The 24,861-nt window shown below is 42.2% G+C and overlaps 3 protein-coding genes across 3 annotated transcripts; 2 read left to right on the top strand and 1 right to left on the bottom strand.

Moving 5' to 3' along the window:
- Positions 1–1,827: 1,827 nt before the first annotated feature.
- Positions 1,828–3,620, top strand: LOC311043986 (interleukin-1 beta-like; the record flags this gene model as incomplete). The annotated part of the gene is made up of 4 exons (XM_084055409.1): positions 1,828–2,029; positions 2,469–2,651; positions 2,809–2,942; positions 3,105–3,620. 4 exons carry the CDS (start codon positions 1,828–1,830, stop codon positions 3,324–3,326), a joined length of 741 nt encoding a protein of 246 aa, XP_083911535.1. The 3' UTR covers positions 3,327–3,620.
- Positions 3,621–4,991: 1,371 nt separating this feature from the next.
- ckap2l (cytoskeleton associated protein 2-like) lies at positions 4,992–13,991 on the top strand. Its single transcript, XM_084053951.1, has 9 exons — positions 4,992–5,192; positions 6,080–6,146; positions 6,235–6,295; positions 7,050–8,506; positions 9,984–10,182; positions 10,611–10,769; positions 11,101–11,161; positions 11,543–11,723; positions 12,849–13,991. Exons 1-9 carry the CDS (start codon positions 5,147–5,149, stop codon positions 13,141–13,143), a joined length of 2,526 nt encoding a protein of 841 aa, XP_083910077.1. The 5' UTR covers positions 4,992–5,146; the 3' UTR covers positions 13,144–13,991.
- Positions 13,992–19,583: 5,592 nt separating this feature from the next.
- LOC311042887 (transcriptional regulator protein Pur-beta-like) lies at positions 19,584–22,862 on the bottom strand. Its single transcript, XM_084053966.1, has one exon. The coding sequence runs from the start codon at positions 22,845–22,847 to the stop codon at positions 21,822–21,824; it is 1,026 nt and encodes a 341-aa protein (XP_083910092.1). The 5' UTR covers positions 22,848–22,862; the 3' UTR covers positions 19,584–21,821.
- Between the last annotated feature and the right edge of the window lie 1,999 nt (positions 22,863–24,861).

Raw genomic sequence — 24,861 nt, 5'->3', positions numbered from 1 at the left:
AGACTGTCTGCTTGAACTGATGGAATTTTTGGCACCTCTTAAGAAGTTAAGTAATCTAGGGTCGGACATTACAGACATGTGAAGATTAGGAAATTGTTATGAATAGATCAAAGCACTGTAACATCTTGTCTTGTCTCATGACCATGCTTGAATGTTTTTATGTAATGTGCACACCAACTGGAATGCTTGGAATTATTATTGCATTAATATGTTTTTGGTTTTCTTTTCAGGCCTATTGGGGTCAATAGGAAGGACAGGAGGATATACCAATTTTCATGGCTGGAGAAAAATGGTAAATGGTGCTTTTTTATAGAGCCTTTATCCAAGCACTTTACAATGTGCATTACATTCACACACACATCCATACACCGATAGTGGAGGCAACAATTCAAGGCATCCTGCTCATCGGGAGCAGTAATGGTCAGTAAAGTGTCTTGCTCATGGACACTTCCACACTAAAGCCAGGGGGAGCCGGGGATTGAACCGAGAACCTTCCAATTCGGCCGCTCTATCTTCTGAGCCAGTGCTGAGTAATAATTACACCCTTCCTCCTGTTATTCTATAATAATTCATCCCGTCTACTATAACCTATATAACTACTAATACTGTAGGCTATGTATTTTTACTTCCCTCCACCTCCCTCTCCTACGTCCCTAGTGTATAGTATGTAATTGGGCGGAAGCTACTCCTTGGACCCAACTAATGCCTAATTTATGCTCTGTTGTATGATGTATAGTAAGTATAAATTGGGCTTAGGCCTATCCTCATAATCAATCATTTTGAGGAATCATGAAGTATGAGGCTGGACTACAGTATAATCAATTCAAAGTGTCTTTGAATTGCGTGATTTTGAACAATAATGTTCTAGTCCTTATAGCCTTGTAGGCTATATAAACAAAATGAATGTGTGTGGTCTGCCATTTTCTGACCTTTAGTAAGTGTGAGGCATTGACTATGTTTTACCTTTCATTCTTGAAGCGCGCGCGCGCGCACACACACACACACACACACACACACACACACACACACACACACACACACACACACACACACACACACACACACACACACACACACACACACACACACACATGATGTGTTTGTAACTCATTTTCTTATTTCATTATTGTTATGACCATTAAACCAAAATATTGTATTATGTGGCAGTACAGCATTTCTTCATCAAAATGAGCATGCTACCATAGCTTCACCTTCCCACTTCCTGTTATCTATGGGGAATTCCACAAACGTACTGCTAGGGGTAGACCACTACCGTATATAAATGCCACAGGTCACAACATGGAATCCAGAAACACATTGTTAAGGACTACTAGCAGCACATCAGTGTCTAAAGAGCTGCTTCATACTACTATCTAACAACTTCTACTCAGGTAAAATAGATTTTCTCTCATGCAGTGCTGGTTACATTTTTAAACTTGTATAGTGCTTGATGATCCTACATAAGCTTGACCGCAGTAAGAGATGTCTCAGTCATAAATGGTTTCTGTCTGTGTGTGTGCATATGTCTAAATATTGAGAATTCATCTTTTTCATATTAGGAAGGTTGAGCATGTTATCATATTCCACTCAATGTGATGTGGTGACTGTAACTCCAAGAGTGTACAAATGGAACCAAGTGGACCCGTACAGGTCCGTTTGGTATTCCATTTGTACACTCTCAGATTTAAATTAACATATGATGATTTTACAGTGTAGATCGGGTCACAGTGATTAAAAACGAAATTGTATCAAAACTGGGGTACTTGAAATGACATGGTTAATAATCACCCTTATTCCATTGTGCACAGATCTCCCCACTCAGAAGACATGGAATTTGAATCTCAGTGGAGTGCCAAGATGCCCCAGGGCCTGGACTTGGAAATATCCCAGCATCCTCTGACCATGAGGCGCGTTGTCAACCTTGTTGTCGCCATGGAGAGGCTGAAGGCCAGCAAGTCAGACTTCTCCTGCAGCACTGAGTTCAGAGATGAGGACCTGCTCAACATGATAGTGGAGAGTGCCATGGAAGGTAAGGATGTGGTCTCTTCATGTCAGCTTTCATGAAGGCTGACCTTTAAGGATTTATCTCAAGTTTTGTATATCTTAAAAACAGAGAAATGCATCCAAAAGCACCCAAATTTGTGATGTCACACTGATAAGCTGTAATTTCGCAATGTTCTATAGTTAAACTGGGTTTCAAGTTTTGCATGGCTCAAGTTAAACTGATTAATTGTCTTGCTTTGGTCCCACTCTTGTATAACCAGGGGGGGCTTGCCATGCATAGCGTTCCCTGATTTAACTTAGCATGCTGCTTAGCTAAAATTAGAGAACGTCCTAAGAGTGGAGCCAACAACGCCAAGTATAACTGTATTCTATTTGTTGCAATAAATGGTTAAATCTATTTATGACGCAAGTGTTCTTGACTGAAACAGAATTCTTGACTTGTGGTCTCTTTTTCACCCCGTCAGAACAAATTGTGTTAGAGTTGACTTCAGAGCCAATGGATGAGATGGATGGTGCCTTCAACAAGAGTAAGACAGGAGAGCACCAGTGCAAGGTGACAGACCGCAAGAAGAGAAATTTGGTGCTGGTGCAAGAAGCAATGGAGCTCCATGCTGTGATGCTGCAGGCTGGGAACACCAATCACATAGGTAAGCTTCATGTGTGTCCAGAATAGTTTACAGTATAATACAGCAGTTTTTTAATTAACTGGAAGGTTTTTGAACCTGATGTTGACAAACAAGGATTTTATAGTTTCCCTAAAGGTTTAGATTGACTTTTGCTATTCTTACTCTTTTCTCACATCAGCATATCTGAACATGTCCACCTACATCCACCCGGCGCCCAGTACCAATGCCCGCCCTGTGACCCTGGGTATCAAGGGCACAAACCTCTACCTTTCCTGTGCAATGGATGCTGGCAAGCCAACCCTACGGCTGGAGGTAATATAAACAGCCCAGCAAAAATTCTTTGTTCTCAATTATGGTCCTGGGTGACCAGAGTAGGCTACTGATTAATACTACATTCACTGTTGCACAGCATGACTTGTTTCTAATATGAGAATGAAGCCACTGATTGACTTTGGTTTCTTCTTCCTTACACAGGAGCTGGAGGACAAGGAACAGCTGAGCAGAATAAACAGGAACAGTGACATGGTGCGGTTCCTCTTCTTCAGACGGGACTCAGGGCGAGATGCCAGCACCCTCATGTCTGCTCAATTCCCTGACTGGTACATCAGCACGGCCGAGCAGAACAGCATGCCGGTGGACATGTGCCAAGAGAGCTCTGCCCGCTACCAAAGCTTCACCATTGAGCGTCAACGTTAGATTTGTCTCTGAACATTTAAAACAGGGATGCAAACTGGGGTCTGTGGGCCAAACTTCACCAGTAGAAGGAAAAAAAAAACAAGTGTAAATTTGCATTTTATTCAGTTTGATTCATTTTAATACAATTGTGATATAATTTGTATCCCACCCACCACCTTTTTCAAACATAATTTTGGACTGTGATACACCATAGTTTGGTCACCCCTGTTGAACTGGTAATGTCTATGAGAAAATAACTTAATGAGGTTTTAAAATATTGTGTATGTACTGAGTACAGCAAGTTAACACTGGGTGTATTGACTTTATCAAAGTTCACCACAAGGTGTCTCTATTGCGCTATTTGTTCTATGAGCATTGTGTGATGAGTGTACTGAGTGATATTTCACTGTATATGATATATCCTACTATTTAAGACAATTATTTGCTATTTATTTATTTATGCACCATTTTACCTGATATTTATGAATATATGTATTTATAAGTTACTCACTAAATACTAGACCATGTTCCCATGTATTGCAACACATCTGCAATAACTAAATCTATTCTGTATTTCCTGTGCATATTCTTGTACTAGAAGATTATAATGTATCAATGAACAGCAGAACCACTAATAAACTTGCTTCAATTGATTGAATTGATTGAGCATTCATGGATGTTCTTTGGTCTCACTCTCATGTTGCTTGTGTGTGTGTGTGTGTGTGTGTGTGTGTGTGTGTGTGTGTGTGTGTGTGTGTGTGTGTGTGTGTGTGTGTGTGTGTGTGTGTGTGTGTGTGTGTGTGTGTGTGCGTGTTTAATTAAATAAATATACCGATATAGTATAACTCTATGCAGACTCTAGGCTTTCATGGGCTTTTTAATCCTATTTAGTTGACCTTGTATTTAGACTGTACTTTCATGTGCTTTTATTCTGCAAACTTAAATAAATAAAGTATTCAATCAATCAATCAATCAATCAATCAATCAATCAATCAATCAATCAATCAATCAATCAAAGGTACAGAGGTTTTATCCCATAAAAAACTCTTTTTTTCCCATAGACTGGGCGGATGGTGGCTCCGTGATTGGCTTAAACTAGCCAATCAAAGCACGCCCGTGCCTCCTCGGGCCATGGGATAGACTTGAACCCTTGAACAGATCACAAACTCTGAATGGCTTTTCGAATATTCAAACACACCAATGACAGGAGAGGAACTGTTTACTAGCGGTGTTGCCATGTCCGCTTATTATAAGCGACTTTGGGCTTGTTTATCTCTAAAGTTGCTTGTAAAAATTGGTAGTTGCGGGTTGCGTTTTTTTGGGCTTGTTTCAAAAGTGTACTTGCTTCCAAAAGTTGTTCATTATTATTTTAACCAGTGGCTCTCAAATAATTTCATGAAAATGTTTTGTGTCATCATGGAGCATTTGTGTTGTTAGAATCTTTCAAAAATATATTCCAAATATATTCCAAATATTCCACATTTTATTGCAAGAGTGTTTTTGTTTTTTTTTAATAGCAGATCTACAAGCTCACAATGCGTAGATCTGCTATTTTCAGATAGCCGATGCAAAAGTGCTCATGTGGCCTAAGTTGCTTCTTTTAGACTTGTTTCTCTCACAATATATGGCAACACAGTTAACCCGGCCGTTTCAAAACCATTCACACAGCGACGATTGTATGCGCATGGTATGTGAGAGTGTAAACAAAACAGTTAGGCTCCTATTAGTACCGTACTACCGTCAACATTCAACCAACAACAGCTAACAACAGCTAACAACAGCTAAACTGTTTTAGTTTCACCCGATCAGCGAAAGAGAAGATAAAACGGGGTCTAGTGATCATGGACGAAGGGGGGACCGTGACGGAGCAGGAACTTTGCAGAAAAGGTAGCCAGTACAGTTGGCCAGCTGGCTAAGATTAGCTGGCTAGCTACTGTTAACGTTAGTAATGTTATGGTTAACCACACATGATTACTTTATTACGAGCACGGAGTGCAGAGTGTGCGTCCGTGAGATTCGTCAAACTTTAGTTAGGCTTAATATCGTTCATTGGTGATCTAATGTGTTCTGTTTTGAAAAGGTCTGTCGGATTAACGCATGCCTCCCGCCCAGATACTCAAAATTTGAATCCAAAGTGTCCTGTCATATTATACTCTTATGGTGTAAATGAGGTTACAAAAACGAGAATAATCACGATGTCTAGTAAAGGAAACTTAGTTTTTTTTCTAACTATAAGTTAGAAAATGTAACTTAATTGAATTAAATGACGTGCTCAAGAGACTATAATGTATACATTGAATTATTAGGGGAACAAATACATGTCGCATAATCAGATAATTGTCCACCTGAATGAGTCAAATGGACAGGCTGTACTTGATCTAAATAATAAAACAATGATGTCAATTTGTACAAAGAAGAAAACACACTCACAAAACTATCCCAAGTTCCCAACACTTGTAGCAACTGAGTCCACTCACTGAGCATTTGGAATGTACTGCTTGGACAATGCTTATGAATAGGAGAACTTAGGACAATGTGGTTGATTTAACCATATGGACCCTGGCGTCCCTTTTCTGGGCATGTCTTGATAGGCCTACATTCATCAAAATTGGCCGATCTACAAGCTCTTATTAGCATGTGGGTCTGCATTGTTTTGGAGAAGAGATTTGGTGTAGGGGGGGAAAGGGGGTGGGCCAAGTATAGACCCCTGGGGACCCCGGTCAACCAAGTATATAGAGTTTAAGTACATATGTGTCTGTTTTTGTCTGTCACAGATTTACGGAAGCAGAAGTTAATGGAATACTTGGCAGCGAAGGGGAGGCTGAAACCGCCCAACTCTAAGTAAGCTAACTGTGTATTCATGATCGACATCTTTATTTGCCTCTTTGTGCATTCACACATCTAACGTTGATTTAATTTACCTCCTCAGGCCATATCTCCGTGATGGACATGAGGCTAAGAAGCCTGCTATGGCCACAGTAAAGCCTACCGTAAGTGTAATGCTGCACGCTGTCTCTCTTGTTTTATTAAGTTATTTATTTTCCCTCTTTTTATTTGTATTGTATTTTGAAAATAACAGTAGTAGTTTGTGCCAGCTGTGGGAGGCAAGCCATAAAACAAACAGGCAACCAGTGGAGAGAGACCAGGATCATGGGTGTAATGTGTTCACGTCTCGAGTTAAAAGCCCAGCAGGAATTTGGACAAGACATGAGTTTGTTTTCTGCGGAAGTCTAGAGTTCAAGGAATTGCAGTAATTTAACCAAGATGAGATAGAAAAATGGATGATCTTCTCAAGGTCAGCAGGATAGAAGACCATCTCCGCTTTTTAAAAATGTTTATTTTGAATTATGAATGGCTCTGACATGAAAAATCGCTCAGCATAGAAAACTATTTAAGAACAAAGAACACCATGAACCCGGTTTGGCGGACAGCAATCATGGCTTCATTGAGAGTACTGTAAATGTTAAATTATTGTAGGGGTGTACATCTCTGACCTCATCGATTTGATCAGTGCATTTTACTCCCCTAGTCGGTGGGAGAAGTAATTTGGTTAATAATTTATCACTTTGTAAGTAATTTAATTTCACAAGCTTTAGCTCCATTGAACTCTTTATCGTGAAGAACAATGTTTCCGATTTAGACTCCTATGTAATAACCTGCCATTCAGTATAAATACATACTTGTGAACGGGTTTACTTGACAGTATGTGTAACAGTTGGTATTTTCTTTTTATTCATTTCACAGTCAGCCAAGAGTAAAGAGAACCAGGCTCCAAATGCAGCCAATATGAGAAATGAAGCCCAAAAAGTCCAACCTGGGATCACTAAGGGAGCTTCACAGCCCTCAAGAACAAACATACTTGGATTGAGTGAAAATGCAGCGCAGACAAGAAAATACACTATTGCATCCTTAAAATCCAACCTTAATGCAGCCAATAAACCCAAAAAGCAGCTTATTGTGGGAATTAAACCACCTCTTCGCTATAGTTCATCCAAGTCCCTTTCAAAGATTCCCCGCCCAACTGCATCACAGCCAAATTATCGAGCCAGTTGGGCTACACGTGCAGCCAAATCAGGCCTCCAGGTGACATGCAGTTCCAGAATGAGCCTTGGCCCCATTGCCAAAACCAGAACTGGACTCATTCCTGCTATGCTGCAGCCTAGAGCCACCATCCCAACAGCAACCACCACTACCAGCTCCACAGCTAACAGAGGACACTCCAATAATACCACAAGATTAGTCTCATCAGCTGCCCAAAAATCCACCTTGGCTCGAGGGAAGCCATTTTCCACCACAGTTGGTCTCAAGCATACAAGAACCACGGCCACTGGGGCTTCCGTTACTAGCATTAAAACTAAGACACTGAACAAGACTGTTTCAAAACCACCTCCTGTCAAATCTCTTAAGCCATCACTTCAAACAGCATTCAAAGCGACATCCACCAGGTCCACAACAGCACTCGTCAAGCCACATCAGAATGAGAGAGTGACAAAATCCATTAAATCAGTTCAATTGTCAAAGAAGGCTTCAGAGCACAGATCTGCGGTTGAAGGCACTGGTAATGCCCAACCACAAAAGGTTGGCTCAGGAGGATCCTCTGGGATAGGAGGCCAACGGCAGAACACAGTGTCGAACAGGACCACACATACTGCCTGGCTGAAAGAGAAAGACGAGGTGCATAGAGGGATTGACAACAAGAGTGCTATTGATTCAAAAAAAGAATCCCATCATAATCGACCTCCTACTGCATTCAAAGCAACATGCGTCTCCACCAGACCCACAACAGCACCCGCCAAGCCAGAGCAGAAGGCGAGAGTGACAAAATATGCTAAATCAGTTCAACCATCAAAGAAGGCTTCAGAGCACAGATCTGGGGTTGAAGGGACAGTTGATGCCCAATCACAGAAGGTTGGCTCCGGAGGAACTTCCAAGGCAGGGGGCCAACGGCAGAACACTGTTTCAAAGAGAGCCACGCATACTGTCGAGCAGAAAGACAAGGTGCATGGAGGAGCGAGTAATAACAAGAGAGAAGAGTGTACAAAAAGAGCTGGTATTCCATATGTACCTCAGACATTGCCACGGCGTGCAAAGAGTCTCAGTCTGGTGGAATGGGCCACAGATACGAAGACCCCAAAAGCACAGGCCACAGTGATGCCTCAGACAGAGAAACAAAACTTGACAGCAGCTCAGGAGGAGAGAATGTAAGTTTATTTCCTCTCACATACAGTATAATACTCAGAGACACATTTCACATTTAAGTTAAAGTGACCATAGTTACTTAAAGTGATATTGTTTCTTTGTTAAATAGCTCTATATTACCATAGCAATCATTGCTATATAGTGTTTGTTCAATAACAGGGGTCTCCATATCTCTCCAGCACTTTTAAGTTAACAGAAAATAAATGTTCATGTCAGGATACCAATTTCACTCAATCTGGGGAACTGGAACACAAGCTGAAAAATAATCTCTGAGGGGTTCTCTCTCCTGATTGGTTGAAATGTGTAACCCACCTGAAAAAGGATTTTCTCTTTACTAAAGCGCTGGAGAGACTGTTACTGAATGAACACACTATAGCAAGCACTATAGCAAGCCTCAGATCCTCTGGAAATTTGCCAAATGATCTGCTGTATAAGAACTAAATGCTGTCTCACCATGTTTTGCTCTGACTCAGGGAACAGTCTGCAAAACAGTCTGCACTGAGACTTTTTGAGTGGTCATAATTTAAGAACAAATCAAATGTATTTTGGCCCTAAATCATTGCGTCTGGAACTACTTGAGTGAAAGGTTCAATAAAGCCCTGCTTCAGCAGCTCAGATTGCGGTAAATATTTGGGTGGTCAAATAGTATTTCAGGGATTAATGTCATAGACCGTTGCACCCATGAAACTACATGTTTAAAACCTCTTAACGTTTGTGTCTGATAACGTGTGGGTGAGTCTCCCACAAGTAGTGCCAAAATGATTGCCCACGATATGGGCTGCCATCATTAGCACTATATTTGTCCTGACTCAAAGTGCCATTTATGTGAAACTACGATTATGTTTTTTGTTGGTTGTGGCCTTGTGGGAGAGTGGCATTTGATCCAAGAAATGACACCACGACATGCCTGTCACTTGTCATTTGCACCAAAATAAGAGTAACACTTAAGTATGGAGAGATGAGACATTTTCATCTTATCATATAGTTGAAGTTGAAGTTACATTTGGTGCGCTGCAGTTTACATTTTCTTGTAAGCTGCATACACATTCATTTTGCAATCCAATTAGGTTATAGGTTGATTATGATGCATACATTTACCAACAAATTGATCAGATGCTACATAACAGGTGACATAAGTATTAGACCATTATCAGTGGTCAGTTAACGCCGCCCTTATCTGGCTTATCAATAATTCATTATTTTAGAATTCATATTAATTTAAAGGAATAAATTGGTATTTTGGCAAATTAACTTAAATATCACAAACATACCACTGGACATTGCCTCTGGATCTGAGGAAAGAACATTATTGGCACTTTAACCTCTTTGTGGTTTACTCTATTATTATAGCACTCTATTATAGAATTCTTTTTTGGGGGGGCTATTAGAGTTTAAATTGGTGTCTTTAAATGATTAGGCAGAAATTTGGAAATATCCAAATAATCTTCAGCTTTGTCCCCTCTATTGTTTGTTCTAAAGGCGAAAGCTCCGGGAATGGCGGGAAGCTAAGGGCATCTCTTACAAGCGTCCTCCGATGCAGGTGAGGCCTCCTCAGGTCAGGCGTACTGTGGCGTTGCCACAGCCCTACTGGACCAACATGGACGATGACGATGACACCCGAGCCCTGATCTGTGCTGTGGACAGGTCCCTGGCCGACTGTGTCAAACTGCTTGAAGAGGTAACATGCAAGTGCCAGTAATTTGCTTTTGGGCTGCTTTCAGCCTCCAGTTCAAAGTAGTTTCAGACTGCAGACAAAATTGTGACTCACTGGCTTTGAAATGATATGCTCCACTTCCACTTTTCCAATGTTATATTTGAACTGCTTAAACCCTATATATTTTGTTGTAAATAGGGAAAATAGACAATTTACAAGCTCTGCTAGTTTCTCTGAATGTCCAGAGTAAGGATGCTAGGGTTCATGTGGTTAATAATAATAATAACGATAATGAATCAATGCCATGATGCAAAACTGCCCGTCTGTGACATTGTATCCCTAAATTGTCATTTGTTTTGTTCCGTGAATTCTGAAGAACGTTCTTCAGAGACATGCAGGATGTGTTTATCTCTGAACTAGGTTTGTTTAGTGATGTTGGTATGCTCCCGCAGGGTTGCCTCACAGAACAGGTGCTGGAACACCTCTCTCGTTTGCCTGCGATGGCTCAGAAGTTTGCCAAGTACTGGATCTGTCAGGCCCGCCTGATGGAGCGACAGGGCAACCTTGAAGTCCTGCCCATGTTTGAGGAGGCTGTGCGTGTAGTTCTGGAGGTAAGTGTTCATCCAGTGCTCTGAGCATCACCAGTCATTCATCTGTTACTAGCTGTAAACCCATAGAATTAATCTGAGTTTGCATTTTAACAAACAAATATCACTTACCCTACCTTAACACTTACACAATATGTTTTATTGTTTCTGGTCCAGAAACCTTATCTGCTCTTTTAAGTTTTACATGTGAAGATCATTGCCAAAGCATTTCATGATAGTGTCACAGATGCATCATCACACCCACAGTGTTCATCTGGTGATAATGGAATGGTAGCCATATCAATATGATCTGTATTTGTCTCTCACTCTGTACAATCCTTCTCCTTTGTTGTAGCCTGTGGATGGGCTGCGTGATGTCGTGTTTGATATCCTGAAGAAAAAGGATGACATTCAAGGTCAGGATGCTGTACAGTACACCAGTAGTTGAATTGATGCCTTCCAAATAATCTCCTTGAAATGCGTGTATTGCACTCTCACCTCTCTCCTGTTTTAGTTTTAAGTCTGTAGTATTGCATGTCCCCAGTCTATGGTACATCATCCAATATTTTACTTGCCCTCACCTCATGCTATATTAGCTGATCATCCCCGGCATCACCATGACTTATTTTATTATTAAGAGCATTATTATCCTCATAATGGAAATGCAAACTGCTTTTTTTATCTTAATCCTGTTCCTTGACAGCCTATATATTTCCAGGAATGGGGTATTGTGTCAGCAGATCCAGCCAATTTATGGTGGTTAATGTACACATTTGACTTGACTTTTTTTTCCCTAGGTCGTGCATGCACACCTCAAGAACTGCAGAAGCAGGAGGAGTCACCCGTACAGGGGCAGAATTCTTCTGAGGCTGCAGTAACCCCCACATTTACTCCAAATCCTCTCAGAGCACGCATCTACGGGGAAAAAAGCAGCTCCTCTATGGTCAAGTACAAAATCACATCAACGCTGACTCCGAGGTATGTGATTGACCCTCCTTTTCAAGGCCTTCCACGTGTATAGTAGCTTCACAAAGCCAGCCATATTCTCACAACCTCAGTTTTCATACACTGGGTACAGCTGCGCGAAGGACTATAGCAACCCTGCACTCTCACTCGGTTTGTCAAGAGGTTGATTTACCAGATGGCCATGCCCATTCTACTTCATGGGAGTTGACTGGTTAACCACCTGAACCCTAGCATCCCTACGTTAGAGCCACTAGTACTTAGTAAACCCCTGTTTACTAAGTACTAGTTATAAGCATAGAGGATTAAAGTGCTTATGGATGATACAGTTGAATGCAAAGTAATTTTGGTCTATGCCCATTGACAGTATCCTTGGGCTGACTTTGTGAGGCTGGCTGAACAATTTATAATCTACTGCATGACTGTTTAACCACATTAAACCTAGCCTCCCTTTGCTGGGCATGCCATAATTGGTGAAATAGATGAACATTCTGTTGCAGATCTACAAGCTCTCAATACTACACGTAAACTTGTAGATATTTTCAGTAAAGTGTTTTGGAGCAGAGGGAAATAAGCAGGGGGCCAAGTACAGAACCCCCGGGGGACTCGGGTCAATGATGTGCATATAGGGTTAAGTGGTTAATTCCCCCAGAGGGTGAATCGTGTGAAACTGAACGGCACTAATATGGCAGAGGAAATGTGTAATTCAGTGAAGTTCTCAGTAATGTAGGCAATGTGGTAATGTGGTTATGCTACTCTTATATGTGAGCAGATTTCCTATGTTGCTTTCTCCAAAGGTGCCATTAAAATGCTTTATTAGGCCCATTTGTCTGCCCTATCTATTAGCGTCACTCGTTAAATAATCATAAATAAAAGGGCATAAAAATCATAGGCACAAGTTTCTGACGAGCAACATTCCCAGCCGGCTGTTTCCAGGGTCTGGCTGAACTAGGTTATAATAAAGGTTATAATTATAAACGGTTAATGTCAGTACTTGAAAAATCCACTAAACACAGACCAAATCCAAAGAATTGTACATGTATTGTTAAACACAATGACCTTTACCAAAATATTTCAATGAAAGACAGAAATATTTGGATGTGAACAATTATAATAGTTTTTGTCTTGCTCTGCCTGCAGTGGCAAGCAGAGGGAGCCAGTGCGGGTCAATGGCCAGGAGGTGCGCTTCATCACTCCCGTGAGGCGCTCTGTAAGAATCGAGGGGGCCTCTCTTCGCTACCCGGCCTCCCTCCAAGACCACGACATCTGTGTGTCCACCTACAATGACCTCATGGTCCAGGAAGAGCAAGAGGAGGATGGGGAGGCGAAAGAAGCTAGCCCATCCATCCATGGCACTCCCATGTACGTCTACATGGAGAACGAAGCTCTGAAAGACAAGGTGCATGTACAGCTATTTACCAACGATGATGATTAAAGGGCTTGATATACTTAATTGTGCACGGTTTCACGCACCAAAAATAGCCATTTAGCTATTTTAGGTGTGCGCCACCGCACGAAACCAGGTATAAATCAGCCGTAACGAGGACTACAGAGTCGTTGGTTTCAGACATTCATACTTTTTCCTCCCCCTTTTTTTTACTGGCTTGTGTTTATTGTGTTTGTAATATACTCCTTCTAACCAAGGGAAAAGTATCTTGCACTAATTGGCTGTCTGCCTATAAAAAGAAAATCAGTTTGAGAAATTGTCTATTTTGTTTAATTGTTTTATGGTAAAACGCCTTTGTTAAGGCAGTTTTATGATTGTGGTGATGTACAGTATGATGATTTCTTTTTTTTACTGGCTTGTGTTTGTTGCGTTTGAGAACCTTATTTGGTCATTGTTTTCTTTTACAAAAGAAATGCATGTACATAGTTATGTATAATACATATTTCGTCCAGGGACTTGAACTTTCTTTCCATATCAGTCCACGCCTTAAAACTTACACCCTATATAATGTCGTTGATTGGGCCCTCTACTTTTTTTCCTATACACCAAATGTCTTCGCCGAAAATAGCCGATCTACAAAATCACAACGCATCGCGTTGCAAGCTAGTAGATTGGCGGTTTTCGCTCGCCGAATGTTTCCCTGCTATGACATGCTTAGAATAAGGACGCTGGGGTTCACGCTGTGGGTTCACGTGCTTGCGTGACAAAAACAATGATGTTGTAACCTTGACAAAAATGCTGCAATAAAAGTTTGTGTTTAATCGCTTTATTCAAGTTTCAGTTGAAGTGGATTTTAATATCGTACTGAAATGAATGGAAAACATCTGGGAAATGGTCAGCGAATCAGCGATAATGGTAAGTATACAGTGAAACATAATCGATAATAGTTTGTCCTTAACTAGGGCTAGGTGATATGGGCAAAATCAAAATCATTGTAAAATGTTTTACCAAAAAAAAACTATTGTGCTGATGTATTTGTGACAATAATTTATATATACTGTAGTTATATGAAATCAAAATTAGATGATCTACAAGCTCTATGAGCTGGTTGGTTTGATCTTTTTTCTAGTTTTAAAATTCTTTGAACATTTTTGAAAGCACTAAATAGGACTTGAGTGATTAAATCCAGGAAAAGATGACAATTAAAAACCTCTTCTTTACACACACTACTCATACTGTAGGCTAATATCCTGTGCCCCATGTTTTATACTGACAGTGTACACATGTATGTTGAACCTGGCACTTTAGGGTTCAACATGGCAGTGACTTGACCTGTCTGTTATAAGGTTGTTTTGACCTTTATCTTTTTGTTTGAGCTTCTTTGTTTTGTTTCTTTTTTAGTAGCTAACAATAATGTGAAAATAACATATTTTGTTTTATGTCCCATATGAGAATGGGACATGGGATCTAATTCACAAATATATCTATATATACATATAGAGTATATGGTAAAACTGTTCTTAAAAGGTGTTTATGAATTTAAGATTTTTAAGATTTAATTCATACTTAAATCTTAAGCAGCTAGTCTCGACACTTGCGCGTAATATTTTATTGTTTATATTTCTATTATTGAATGAGGATTTATTGCACTGTCCTGTTTGAAAGTTGAAACAGGTTTGTTTCCTTATTATAGGTGATACACAGGCTAGAGGCTACAGTATACACACTTAGTAAGTGTCACTTACACACTTACTGTCATGTAGAAAGTTATGTCACTGACACGTTGGAGGATTATTGTTTCAACACCTACAGAGAGCTCCACTCATTACGTTCAAATTCCTGATATACATTTAGGCTTAAACAACCTTAAGCCCAATTTATATGTGTTGTGAGCTTGTACATCTTCTATTTTCGGTGCACAACGCATGCCATGAATTAAGCATTATACTGTAGAGGTGAGGTGATTTCATCATTCACTATGATTTCACAGGAGGTGAGATCAGGCAAACTGGAGTGAGAAAAGCTTTTAACGTCTATCTGTTGCCCCCGTGTGGCATGAGGTGGTATTGATGACAGTTCTATCAAAGATGTTGAGGTCATTCTCCCCCAAGTGTGTGTGAGTGTGTGTGTGCGTGCGCGCGCACGTTTGCTGATGTAGGCTGTGTGTGTAACACTTGCAAAATTTAGCTAACATCCTCCTTGTGCAAAAATCCCTTATCCAGGTGTGCATGTGTGAGGTGCGTAGGTGCAACATAGGTGTGTGTGTGTGTGTGTGTGTGTGTGTGTGTGTGTGTGTGTGTGTGTATAGTATATTAAGGGAGAGAGAAAAATCCAGAGGCAACCAAGTGTCATGCAGTTTAGTGCAGCCCTCAGCAACTGGGTGAAATCAAGCCGGTGGTGTTCTCCATTCATGCATGGGATTAGGATGATGATGTGTCATGCGCAAAGAAAATGTACAGTTTGTGTGTGAGCCAAGTGCAAGCATCTCAGCCCAGCACATTCCCCACACATGGCAACACGGGCTAAAAATAGCTTAGAAGCCCCCTCATTCACTACTATAGGATATTTGCTCGGCAGGCACAGGATCACCCCTTCCATCACAGACTGCTACAATCACTCACTACCAAACCTCCTTTCTTCGTCATTTTACGCCTCACATTTCTTTTCACCCACTTTTTCCCCCTCATTCTCACCCCCTCCCATCCCTCCATTTGTCTCTAGCACCTCGCACTCTTTCTTTCTCTCTCTCCCTCCCTCTCTTCCTCTGTCTCTCTGTTTGGTGCCTCTGGGCTTGGATTGGCGAGCCTGTTGCCAGGGGGCAGTGGTGATGTTTTTCATCAGGCAGAGGCAAATTAAAGAGGAAACCCAGCAGGGGGGCTTTCACCAAGCAAGGGTGCCACCTCTCTCACACTACTCTCCCCTCTCTCATACACCATTATTGCACAATGGTGCAGGAATAGGGATCATTTAGCAGAATATCTTCCTCTTGCTGTCTGTCTGTCTGTCTGTCTGCGCCTGTCTGTCTGTCTGTCGGTCTCTCTCTCTCTCTCTCACACACACACACACACACACACACACACGAAATAGCAGATCTACAAGCTCACAACCTGTCATGGTGTGATGCTGGTGGCATGGCAGATTGGTCATTTCCCTCTTTTTAAAATAGTCTTTTAAACAGTTTGTGGTTTACTAACCAAACTGCTCTCTCACTTCTAAATCTCATCACAGGTGGTATACCAGCACCACCACAATATCTGCAGGGTAGCATGGTGGGTCAGTGGATAGCACTGTTGCCTTTTAGCAAGGTCGATAGATTGAACCTGATTGGGGCCTTTCTGTGTGGAGTTAGCTGCCCACTGCTCCAAATAGTTGACCACTTATAACCAGATGTCCCTATTTTGGGCATGTCATTACAGGCAGAGGTTATATTCTACTGTAATTCTACTACAAGATAAGATTATGAAATGAGGAAACCTTTGTCTGCCCCCCATTCTGTCTTTCCTCATAAATGTTTCTCCTTAGTGGGTTGACCAATCGACTGAACTAGTATATGGGTATTTGTGGCATATGCAGGGACAGAGGAAACAGAGAGAGCGAGAGAGAAGCAAAATTGTAAAGTTCTTTGATGTAATCACATAGCAAGCAGCAGACCTAGCAAGCCTGGGCTAAACGTAGACTATATAGACTTGGTGCACCAATATGTATATGTGTGTGGTTGGCGAATGGTACTTTTATACAGTTATTCATGCATTTTCTCCTCACTAGTGTGGCATAACTATCTGAAATGGATTGAAGCTGATTTTTACCTTTTCCAAAATGTAAGCAGTTTATTAGCATCTTTGCCATAGTCTATGGGGATCTGTACTTCCAGCTGTGGTCCCAAGTCTAAGTCTTGCACAGTTTGGGTGCAGAATATGGGCTTTCTTTAGGTACAAAAATAGCCAATCTACAATCTCGATGCGTTGTGAACTTGTAGATCGGCTATGAAAGTAGGGCTTAAGTGGTTAGGAGTTAAGACAATAAAACTAAATTATTAAATACATTATTAAATAATTAAATAAAACAGATACATTATTTGTGTGTTGTTGTTTTTTTTGCCTCTGTCATATGTATGTGAATGAATTAGGCTGTAATGGTGACATAACACACACACCTCCCTTACTCACACTACTGAGCAGTACAGTAACTCCCTCTCTCCCTCAGTCCCCTGCACTCCATGACTGCTGCCTGACCGGTGATGGACAGGCGGCTCAGTGAGACATGTATCTCTGGAGCAGGCCAGCAGGGCACCCAGGCCATGTGAAATAATCCCTTCTTTCACTGGCACAGCGCCCAGTGTGGTATTACATGCCCTTGAGCTGTCCCCTCTCTCTCTCTCTCACACGCACACACACACACACACACACACACACACACACATACCCACACGCACACGCGCGCACACACACACACACACACACACACACACACACACACACACACACACACACACACACACACACACACACACACACACACACACACACACACACACACACACACACACACACACACACACACACACACACACACACACACTATTCATCACTCAGTGCTCGGAAAGGTCACAGAGGCTGTGTGTAACGTTCAGGGGAGGGGTAACCAGGGGTGTAAGTGAATGAAAGTGTGTGTGCGCGTGCATGCAGGGAATGGAGAGAGACAGTGGCCGTGCGTGGCGTGCATTACAGTACATGGCTATGTAGAGGAAGTGGAATAAGCTGTAGTGGATTTAGCATCCTTGTCGTGGCTGCAATCGCGGATCACATGATGCACCGATGACACATTGTAGAAACGCAACGCGCACACCGAGCCTTTTAAATAGACAGGACGCGTTACCTTCTTAACACCGCCGCTTACCAAACCGTCATTACCGTGGCTCCATCCTATAGCCATGGCCTCACTGCTTCACACAGTCGTGCTGCAGATTTATTGTAGGGATGAAGCGCGGTGATGAGTTTTCAAGGTCACTGGGCATATGCAGGCTTCCTGTTGATGGTACATTTAAGCTTGCACAAGGCTTTCATTGACTGCACAGCAGCAGTTGGTTTCTGGCACAGAAAAGATGAATAGCGCTCATCTTTGAAGATAAGATTACTTGTCATGCCATACGGTGGACGGCTCGCTGCGCTCCTTTCGGAAGTCGCAGTACAGATTTTCGGACAATGCCTGTAATACTTAATTTGTGCAGAAACTAGCAGATCTGGAAGCTCACAATGTGCTTGTAGATCTGATATTTTCGGAGTGTGATAATGTCGCACGACAAGGTATAAGTCAGGATTAGGGCCCCCACAAAGTTCATGGTAGATCCTTTGGGAAGGATTTCAAGGGAGCAAATCAGAATGTGCTCCCTGCATCCAAATAGGCCATGAAATGCATCATGCAATGTTCTGATGTCTCCACACTAGTCCGGAAATTCCATCACCACTCAGGGTCAAAACCTTTTTCCAGCACCATTCCAACCTACACTGTGATTCCTCATTTAATTTTAGGCAATGAACTGCCACTATTGAAACACAGTCAAATCTGACTGAGTTCTGAGTTCATTTAACTCTGAACTCTGAAATGAGTTGTGCTATTAATTAACTATAGTTAAGTTCCCTGTCTGGTGCTTGAAAACACCTTTGGAAATACAGTCTCACTTATTTTTCAGCCACATCCTAATATGAATAATTTCCATTCCATCTGTCTGGCTTGACAGGGTGGACAGCTGAGTAACATCCTCCACTCCCCAAGTAAAAATGCACTGTTAAACACTCAGATTGGCCTTTGACATGCCCTCTACATGACCTCTACCATATGTGCCTATTTTTAGGTTGTGCAAGCTCTGAGGTACATGCAGCCCAGGAAGTGCTTCCTGGAATATTATAGGCAAATGTGTGGTAGAGGTTCAGGAAATAGGCAAACTGTAATCCCTATAGTCTATTAAATGCCTATATTTAAAAGTATAGCCTTGGTATAAACTAAATTATGAAGCCCAATGAAATATATGGGTACCCGCTAATACACCTGTGTATCCTCTCAAATATACTACTACTGCATGTTCCAAATATCCTAGGAACTTCATATTCAAGTTCAAGCTGTCATGATAGATGGTTATATAGTCCATACTCCCTCCATACATCCTTAAAATAATGTTATATAAAATCAAAGAATGAAAACTCAAGTTCCTGGTTGAATTAAACTTTGATTTGCTTCTTTTTTATTTCCTAAATGAACTTCAAATCAAAGCACATGCCACTACCAAAGAAGACAGAAGGGGAAACATGTTTAACCAATATAGGATAGAGGCCCTTCCGTCATTCTCAAGAAGCACCTGTTGCTGACAATGCTGCCCAAGTACCAACCTTTACTACACACTCATTGACTAATATTACAAAAACATTCAGACCTACACTAATCCTGAAGTGAAAAGTGGTCCTCCGGTGGGAGAAGAAGAAACACCACACCTCTCCTGAGCAAAAACCTTTTTTTATTTCTCGTTGAAAGGAACTTGGTAGAATATTACAGCAGAACACACGACTGAAACAGCTGCCATTTCACGTAACACAGTACAGGAAGAAGGATGTACTTCAATCTCATGTGTATATTATATATAGTATATTTATATCGATAGAAAAGAAAAAACTATTGCTCCCAGATGTTTTTGTATGGCAAATTATCTGCTGTTTTTTTGGGGGGGGGGGTGGATTTGGGTAACGTAAAATTCAACGAGAGGTTCACACACTAAAGGAAGTGGGACAATGAAAGTGACATTCCCCAAAGCATGGGGAAGCTGTGGCTTTTTATGTTGAGAGGTAAACCTTTTTTTTTCTCCATTGCAGTTGCACCGTTTCAAGAAAACTTGAAACTGTGCACAACATGGATAAATACCATCATACAGCAATCAGAATATGCAAAAGAAAAGAACACAAGGCAGCTCCACATAGGAGCAGGCATGCAAAACATGATCATATTCAAAAAGGAGCAGTAAAGACATGTATTCATGATCGTTAATGTTTACGTTTGCGTCGTATGGCAACTGATGGTTAGCCAATTTGCGAGATAATATGGTAAAACGGTGTACTGAGATGAGGGGACAACTTGATGTTCTGTAAAGTGACCTGGAGTGCTGAGTGTTAGCGGATATACTATCTGAATGAGGTTGTATCTAGAAATTGCTATATATATACTGTGTTAATTTATTTTTTGTACTCTTAATTTCCTCTAAGGAAGAAAACAAATGTTAGGAAAAAAAAGCAGGTATGAAATATCACCCTGGATAGTTGCATCCAAGCTTAGTGTTTTAAATAAGCCACTTTAGGCAGCATTATCTAATAAATTTCTCATTTCATAGACATATTTCAATATATCTCTTTTGAAAAATAATTCTATCTATACTTGATCTTTTAGTAAGTAAATCTCTTCCAGTATGTTTTTTTAATATATTTTTACATTTTTTATGTAGGTACAGCACCCAATTGTGGGTTTTGTTTTCCAAAAGCACCTAGTGTTTTTTTTTTGTTTTTTTTTTTACCTTTTTCTTTTTTTTTTTCTCTCTTTTTTTTTTTTACAATCAGACTGAATATCGGTTCAGTCGTTAATGGTCTGAGTTCAAGATTAAAGGATCCAAATGGCGCACTGTAAATTAGTCATCAAGGTAGATTCCATTGAGACTGTAGCTCAAGCCCGGCAATAATAAGCTTTGATAATCAACTCCGAAATAAAGACCAGCGCTAAAGGTCCAAGCTCACCCTCAGAAGGAGGGTCAAACTTGGGCCTGCATCGTCAGACATCACCAGTTGCCAAGGACCTGACTGCAGTGGCTGGCAGACGAAAAGTGTACTCAACACGTCATGAAAGTGGCGTACAGGTACAGGTATTGCTGATATACCCATACAAATGGGCCATGTTCGGGCCCTGGCACACGATGCCATAGTATAGACCGTTCACTGCATTTTAGCTATATTGGAGCAGGGTTGGCACCTGAGGGACGGTGGGAGACGCCAGTCCTGCTTTGATAGAATCAGGTGGCGTTCTGAGTCCAAATGAGCCGTGTGCTTTTAACAGATCACCTTAAGCGACCTTGCTGAGTGGATGTCCTGCAATGCCAAGGATGCCCCCTATAGCTGAGAGAAGTGCTCTGGTGTTCTCTGACAACATTACAGTGGCTCTACCTGGGATAGCCACACAAGCCACTAGGACAAAACACAGCCATGGTTAAGTGTTGCAGGTGCTTTCTTCACACCTTGGTCTGAATGTGTCACTCTTGTCACACTTCCTTAATATAGAGGCTACAGGTCAGGTCCAGGTGAGCTCTTACCATTGGATATTGATCACAGAGTGGGACTGGCAAACTACAGCGTTGTGTATATTATGTCTTTGAGCACTGTCAAACTTAATTTGCTGGGCTACATGTGTGAGGTTATCAAATGGACAATCAATATGTTTTTCATCAATGGGGAATCTCATACAGGAGCTGACTACTGCAGTCCGCACTCGTTTAGCTATGACATCCATCTAAAACTTTAGAACACGATTCTCTTATATAGACAGTAATTTCTCAGTCAAATATACTTTGTATTTACTCCATGTTTTTTTTTTATCATTTTAAGTTCGATTCGTCATGCACATTAATAGTCGTTCCTCTATCTCGTTTCGCTCTCCTGGCTTTGCATCATGTTGTCACCTTGAATACAAACAGCCGTCGATCAATCGTCGTCCACGTCGTCGCCCTCAGACTCCTCTCCAGCTCTCCTCTCGTACATCTTATCCCGGTGCCTCTCCTGGATCTCTTTCATCTCCTCGGCGTAGCGGCTGAACGCGCCGCCGAACTTGCCCCACGCTTTGAACGGGATGGTGATAGAGTTCCTGTAACTGGGCTTAACTTCGCTCACCCTCAAGAAGACTCCGTACTTGTTGGATCCCACGTCAAAGAAGAAGCGCTTGGAGTCCACCATGATGGAGGTGCCCTCCGGAAGCTCGCTATAGCCCCCAGCCCCGCCGCCGCCGCCACCGGCCGCGAGCTCCTCGTCGTCTCCGCCGTAGTCGTCTATCAACTTGGCCAAGGCGTCGCGGAACTCTATCAAGCCTTGCGCGGGGAGGGCGATGGTCTGTCCGGCCTGCATGCCACCTCCTCCGGGGAGGCCGCCTCCTCCCCCGACGCCGAAACCGGGCCCACGGTTGACGGTCTGTCGGATGCGGAGGAACCTCCCCCGCTGGTTCTCCTTCAGGTCGAGGTAGTATTTGCGGTTCTCGCGCACCAGGAACTCGCTCTTCAAGGCCCGCCGAGGCCCGGTGTCGTCGCCGCCGGATGACTGAGCGATCTGCTCCGGGCTGCTAGGCCCAAGCTGGGCGTAGTGCTCTATGAAGTCCCCCAGGTAGTCGCGGAACTCCGCCGCCACAGACATGGACAGCGTCAGGCGACTCTTGGAGCCCCCGGCGCCGACCTCGGCGATCTTGATAAACCGGCCTTTGGCGTTCTGCTTCACGTCCAGGTAGAAGCGTTTGTTCTGGATGTCCAGCCGCTTCGAGGCCAGCTCCTGGGTCTCCGGCTCCCCCCGTTGGTAGTGCTGGTACCCGCCGCCGCCGCCGCCGCCGCCGCCGCCTCCTCCACCTCCTCCACCTCCTCCTCCGCCACCACTGCTGCCACCGCCCCCTCCTCCGCCGCTGCCACCACCACCTCCACCGCCGCCGCTGCTGCCACCGCGCTCACTGCCACTGTCCCCATCCGCCATCTTCGCCACCAGCAGCCAGGTTCTCTAGTCTCTCTCTCTCTGCGTGTCTCTGACCCTCCTCCCTGCTCGTCGAGCAGTGTTGCCAGGTTTTGCGAGAGAAACAAGCAACCAGGTCTATGAAAACAAGCCCAAAATAAGCGACTAGATCACATGAGCGGAGCAGCGTGGTGTTTTTTCGCCGTTTATTTATTTTTTACACGTCGTTTGGTGCCCCCCCACAAGGTTGGTGCCCTGTGCTTCAGCACCTCAAGCCCGTTGGATAAGCCACCACTGTCTGTGTTTGTACACACACACTCCCCCCTCCCCTCTCTGACAGGTATCAAAGTGATTGCTGTCTTTGATGCATTCATTGATTAGAGAGAGCACTAACGAGGTTGACACTTTTATGGCCCTATCAATCAACTCAATGCACGACCCCTTTGAAGTTCAAAGGGATCAATTAAGAGCACAGTCTGCCGTGCCTCCGCTCTCCCCTCACAGACTTTTCAGTCCCTGCAAAGGGATGAATGTCAATAGGTGGAACGAAACCGAAATACAGCCAGAGGGATGTGTCTTTCTGCAGGAAAACACACCTGCATAATTATATAGTGGCTGATAGCTGGAAAAATGCAAAAAAAAAAATAATAATAATATATATATATATATATATATATATATATATATATATATATATATATATATATATATATATATATATATATATATATATATATATATATATATATATATATATATATATATTATTTTTTTTTAATTTAGACTCAAAGTTACCAAGTATGCCTTTAACAACACAAATCTAGTACGGGGGTACTGGTACAGTACAGGGGTACTGGTACGGGGGTGTTTGAGAACAACATTAGGAAGCAAGCCCAAATAAACAACTACACTTTAGAAACAAGCCCCAAAAAACACAACCCGCAACTACCAATATTTAAATCATCATGATTTGAGTGCGTGGGGATCTCATTTGAAATAAGCCATTGTGCTTTTATGGGCGATCCAGTTTAGAGGACCTTGTATTGTAATTTGTACTTCCATGTACTTTTTCCATGTCTTTCTAAATAAAGTACTTGAATCAATCAATCAATCAATCACAAACAACTTTACAGAAAAATAAGCCCAAAGTCGCTTATAATAAGCGGACATGGCAACACTGCCTCTTCCCCGCTGCTCGTCGAGCTCACGTACACGGAGGAAACTGGACGCCTTACTGCTGCTCAGCGATAGGCCGTCCGGAACGTCCATCACGGCGTTGGCCCCAAAGCAAGCATTTTCATCGGTGGATTCCCCCTGTCCGTCAAGGCATGCTCCGCCCCCATCGATGACATTCAAGTACATTTAGTTTTGACTTTGTTGCGCGCCCCGAAAATAGCAGATCTGCAAGCTCACCTCGCGTCTCGATGCGACGCGTAGTGAGCATTCAAATCTTCTGTTTTCTGTGCATGCTACTGGCGCGCAACTAAGTAGTATAAAATCAGGCTTTCTTGTATTTACAAACAATATTTGGTCTTCGGTTCCGCTGGGTAATATTGCTACATCATTTTTTCCCCATTTTGCATATATTTAATTTTTTATTATAAACTCATATTCTTGACGCTATGTCGGTATAAATCAATAAATGTATCATGATGACTTGTCACTTGTAATATAGTCACTAAGAATAATTGAATCCATGGCCCCGTTATTGGTGCATTTTGAAATGCTTTTAGGGCAAATGTCCCTAAAAAAGAAATAATAATAATAAGAGAAAAAATGACTTCTTCAAACTGTATCACCCGCCTACTTGTTGGCAGTGTTGCCAGATTTTGCGATAGAAACAAGCAACCGCGTCGACGAAAACAAGCCCAAAAGAGGCAACTATAGGCCACATGAACACTTTAAACCTATACATTGGCTATTTGAAAATAGCCCATCTACAACCTCGCAACGCGTTGTGAGCTTGTAGATCTGCTATTTTCCAAAAAAAAATCTTGAAGAAAATGTGAAATATTCTTGAAACATTTAACACAAATCT

Source organism: Gymnoscopelus microlampas (assembly GCF_963454915.1).
Source record: "Gymnoscopelus microlampas genome assembly, chromosome: 4".
Classification (NCBI taxonomy): Eukaryota; Metazoa; Chordata; class Actinopteri; order Myctophiformes; family Myctophidae; genus Gymnoscopelus; species Gymnoscopelus microlampas.
The sequence above is the reverse complement of the archived record's forward strand: the minus strand, read 5'-3'. Positions and strand labels throughout refer to the sequence as shown.

Excerpts from the sequence above, each read along its gene's own strand:
- ckap2l (XM_084053951.1), top strand. The coding sequence starts at position 5,147 with ATGGACGAAGGGGGGACCGTGACGGAGCAGGAACTTTGCAGAAAAG. Across the intron at positions 5,193-6,079 it reads GCAGGAACTTTGCAGAAAAG|ATTTACGGAAGCAGAAGTTA; the intron begins GTAGCCAGTACA and ends TGTCTGTCACAG. Across the intron at positions 11,162-11,542 it reads GAAAAAGGATGACATTCAAG|GTCGTGCATGCACACCTCAA; the intron begins GTCAGGATGCTG and ends TTTTTTCCCTAG.
- LOC311042887 (XM_084053966.1), bottom strand. The coding sequence starts at position 22,847 with ATGGCGGATGGGGACAGTGGCAGTGAGCGCGGTGGCAGCAGCGGCGGC.